The sequence below is a fragment of the Juglans microcarpa x Juglans regia genome, chromosome 3D (genome assembly GCF_004785595.1).
Source record: "Juglans microcarpa x Juglans regia isolate MS1-56 chromosome 3D, Jm3101_v1.0, whole genome shotgun sequence".
Taxonomy (NCBI): Eukaryota; Viridiplantae; Streptophyta; class Magnoliopsida; order Fagales; family Juglandaceae; genus Juglans; species Juglans microcarpa x Juglans regia.
In genome coordinates this window covers 12,837,357-12,841,434 of record NC_054598.1, presented here as the reverse complement: position 1 = coordinate 12,841,434, position 4,078 = coordinate 12,837,357, and the positions used below count along the sequence as shown (strand labels likewise).

Here is a 4,078-nt window from a genome sequence, read left to right as displayed (position 1 = left end):
ACTGTATAAGAAGAAAGCTGACTAAATCCACAAGAAAGGGTTCTATTAGGAGCGACGATATTTTGAACTTAATACATACCGACATTACTGGACCTTTACCTTCTACCATATGTGGAAATAAGTACTTCATAACTTTTATTGATGATTTCTCACGCTATGTATATGTTTACCTGATTAATGATAAATCCCTTACTCTTTAGAAATTTAAGATATTCAAAATGGAAGTAGAGAATCAATGTGGAAAAGTATTAAAGTTATAAGATCTGACCGTGGTGGTGAGTATTATGGGAAGTATGATGAGTCAAGTCAAAACATGGGCGATTTTACAAAATTTTTACTAGGGTATGGAATAGTGCCTCAATACACCATGCCAGGGACACCCGACCAAAATGGTGTTTCTGAAAGATGAAATTGGACTCTAAAGGATATGGTTAGGAGTATGATGAGCAGAACAAATTTGCCAGAATATTTATGGGTTGAAACTTTGAATACTGCTACGTACATTTTAAATAGGTTTCCCAATAAAGCTATTTCAAAAACTCATTTTGAATTGTGAACAGGCCGTAAGCCAAGTTTGGCTCATTTTAGAGTTTGGGAATGTCCAGCTGAGGTTAAGATTTATAATCCTCTTGAAAAGAAATTAGACTCAAAATTTACTTCTAGTTATTTTATTAGGTACCCAGATAGATCAAAAGGATATAAGTTCTATTCTCCTAATTGTGGCACCGGAATTGTTGAGTCCATTACTGCAATGTTTTTGGAGAATGATGTTGGTGACAGTGAGAGTTCTGTATTGAATGAACTTTTTGTTGAACCTAATCCAGTTGTTGTTCCAGTTCCTGTTGTACAGGAAATAGTTATTCTCTGCCAATTGAAATTGTTAGTTAAGAACTTGGACAAGAAGAAATTCCAATAGTGATTGAGTCAGTTTCTGAGCCATATGTCAGAAGATCTCAAATGGAAAGAATGTCTACATTGCCTAATGATTACATTGTCTATTTGTTAGATAGTGATTTTAATATTGGGCATATAGTTGATCCTGATACTTTTAAGCAAGCCTTGACATGTCCTGAGTCAGATAAATGGTTAAGTGCCATGGAAGATGAAATGAATTCAATGGGAAATAATCGAGTCTGGGAACATGTTGAACTTCCTCAAGATGCTAAGGCCATAGACAACAAATGGATTTTCAAAAGTAAATTAGACTCAAAAGAGAATATTGAATGAAAGAATGCAAGATTAATTGCAAAAGGGTTCACTCAATGAGAATGCATTGACTATAATGAAACATTTTCACCAGTTTTGTCTAAGGATTCTTTTAGAATTATCATGTCACTTGTGGTACACTATGATTTGAAGTTTCACTAGATGGATGTAAATGCAACATTTTTGAATGAAGATCTTTATGAAGAGGTTTATATGAGACAACCTAAAGGTTTTATTGTGAAGGGAAAAGAAAACTTGGTATGTAAATTAAATAAATCCTTATATTGCCTAAAGCAAGCATCTCGAAAGTGGTATTTGAATTTGATGAGGCTGTAACTTCACTTGATTTTGTTGAAAATACAGTTGACTAGTGTATATATTGCAAGACTAGTGGAAGAAACTTTATTTTTCTTATTTCGTATGTAGATGACATTTTGCTTGCTAGCACTGACTTAAGATTACTTCATGAAACAAAAAAAATGTTATCGACTAATTTTGAGATGAAAGATCTTGGAGAAGCTCTTTTGTGCTTGGCATTGAAATATGTCGTGATAGAGCTCGTGGTTTGTTGGGACTTTCTCAGAAAGCTTATAGACGGCGTGTACTACAAAGGTTTGAAATGTAAAAGTGTGTACCTGGTGATGTACCCATCATAAAAGGAGATAAGTTTAACAAAACTCAATGTCCTAGGAATAAGCTCGAAAGGGAATCTGTAAAGAACATACCATATGCTAGTGCTGTGGGGAGTTTGATGTATGCTCAAGTTTGCAATAGACCAGGTATTGCCTATGCAGTTAGTGTTCTTAGTAGGTTTCAGTTGAATCCAGGGCACGAGTATTGGAAAGCAACAAAGAAAGTTATGAGATACTTGAAGAAAGCTGAAGGTTACATGCTCACTTTCTAGCGTTCAAATCACCTTGAGGTGGTAGGCTACTCAGATTTTGATTTTGCTGGATGTCAAGATGATTTGAAATCGACATTAGGTTATATTTTTATGCTGGCTGGGGGTGCTATTTATTGGAAAAGTGTTAAGCAAACTCTAGTGGCATCTTCTACTATGCAAGCTAAATTTGTGGCGTGTTATGGAGCTACTATCTATTATGATCCTAATTAAACAAGCAAGTTGTGTTAGAGGACTCTTGTGCATATGAGTGAGGAAGATGGTGAAGGGAGCTTACAACTTCGTTTATTGAATGAGTTAAGTGATGCGATTCAGGAAGTTAAATGAAGTGATGCGTTTAAGGGAAGCTCTGAAGTCATGATACGTTGTTGTTTTATCTTGAAAGGGAATGGTTGTGATGCTGATTCGTTACACACACCTGCTATCTTTTAGCATAAAAAAGAATAAAAAGTAGTTATAGGATTCCTTCTGTAATTTCTGACATCCATTATTATAAGGATGAAAGAGAACTGGTAGAATGGTTATTTTGGAAAAGTTATTGTTTGAACTTACTATTTTGGAGGTTAGGGACCCTCAAAGATCTGGTAGTTATACAAAAGTTAGTCTATTTCCATTTTCATTCTATGTTCTTACATCATTCAAATACCATTACAACAATACATTCCATTTACATCATTCACATATATTCAGAACCATTACACTATCTAAATTGTTTGGTTAAGGAATTTTATTTCTGACTGAAAGTTGTTGATTCCATCTCAAGGCCAATTATTATTTATTGTGATAATAGTGCAGCAGTGTTCTTTTCAAAGAATAATAAGAGTTCTAGCGGATCCAAACACATTGACATCAAGTATTTGGTAGTTAGAGATAAAGTTAAGGAAGGGTAGACAAAGATAGAGCATATAAATACAGAGACGTTGATTGCAGACCCTTTAAATAAGGGACTCGCTCCTAAAGTTTTTAAAACACATGTTACTAATATGAGTATTGTGGAAACTTTTGATGTTTTTGGTTAGTGGGAGTTACTTATGTAAAAAGAACTACGTTTTGGCTTGATCCCTTTACAGGGTACCCATATGTTGTTTGGGTATAGCTTCTTTCAATAATAATATATATCTCTCATATTCATAAACTATGTTTTGAGCATGCATCTTGCTTATGTCTTTTATTATGATATCATTAATATCTCGAGATATAATGGATAAAGACATAAGATGAGTCTCTTTTAAAGACATGTGGCTTCACTTTGAAGTATTATGAGGACTAATATGAATTAGCACAGCTTTTTATCACATTGGTACTAAGTTCATACTACATACTACCACATTGGTCAGAGGATGGGGATCCATGTCGATGAGAATATTAGCATTTGTAGTTGTGGAGTGGTCTTATATCGTTTAAGCAATGTAACGACTTCCATGTTCGATGTTGATATTCTTGTTGGACCGGATCATGTTTTCTAAGGTGTTATCATTTGAGCTATATATTTGTGTGGCCACCTATGTAGTCTAACCTGAGAGTCATTTTCAAAACAAGTTGGTATTTTATAGCAATCAATGTTTGTCTATGGGCTTCATTTGATTGCATGTTTTGTAAAACGGGTTAAATATATATAGCTCGCAATGGTATTTTGGTTTAACTTAATAAGTTGAGTGATCATTTATGATTTATTGCACCTTTATAATATAAGATTATATCCTATTTAAATTGGAATAAATTACGTATGTAGGCCTGGAAGCTTAAGGATTTTATTCTGAAATTTTTCTAGACCCTATTAGAATTTGAATCTTTAATGGAAAGACTCCGTAAGTTTTCTATTTATAAGAGGCTAGATCCCATCTCCTCTCCATACGTCTGTCTATTGACTTGTTCCATTAAAATTTGATATTTTGTGAGGAGTAAGGAGGGGAAGATCTGTCTGCATTTTTTAATCATGACTTCCATAGGTACATTTTTTATATTTCCGTA

At 33.9% G+C, this 4,078-nt stretch overlaps 1 protein-coding gene across 1 annotated transcript; it reads left to right on the top strand.

Moving 5' to 3' along the window:
- Positions 1-966: 966 nt before the first annotated feature.
- On the top strand, positions 967-2,110 carry LOC121255048. The gene is made up of 3 exons (XM_041155343.1): positions 967-1,195; positions 1,400-1,464; positions 1,835-2,110. Exons 1-3 carry the CDS (start codon positions 967-969, stop codon positions 2,108-2,110), a joined length of 570 nt encoding a protein of 189 aa, XP_041011277.1.
- The last annotated feature ends 1,968 nt before the right edge of the window (positions 2,111-4,078 follow it).

What these genes read in the sequence shown, in the direction of transcription:
- LOC121255048 (XM_041155343.1), top strand. Translation starts at nt 967, where the DNA reads ATGTCTACATTGCCTAATGATTACATTGTCTATTTGTTAGATAGTGAT. An exon ending in CAACAAATGGATTTTCAAAA is followed by an intron (nt 1,196 to 1,399) that starts GTAAATTAGACT and finishes TTTTGAATGAAG; the next exon opens with ATCTTTATGAAGAGGTTTAT. An exon ending in TGAAGGGAAAAGAAAACTTG is followed by an intron (nt 1,465 to 1,834) that starts GTATGTAAATTA and finishes GAAATGTAAAAG; the next exon opens with TGTGTACCTGGTGATGTACC.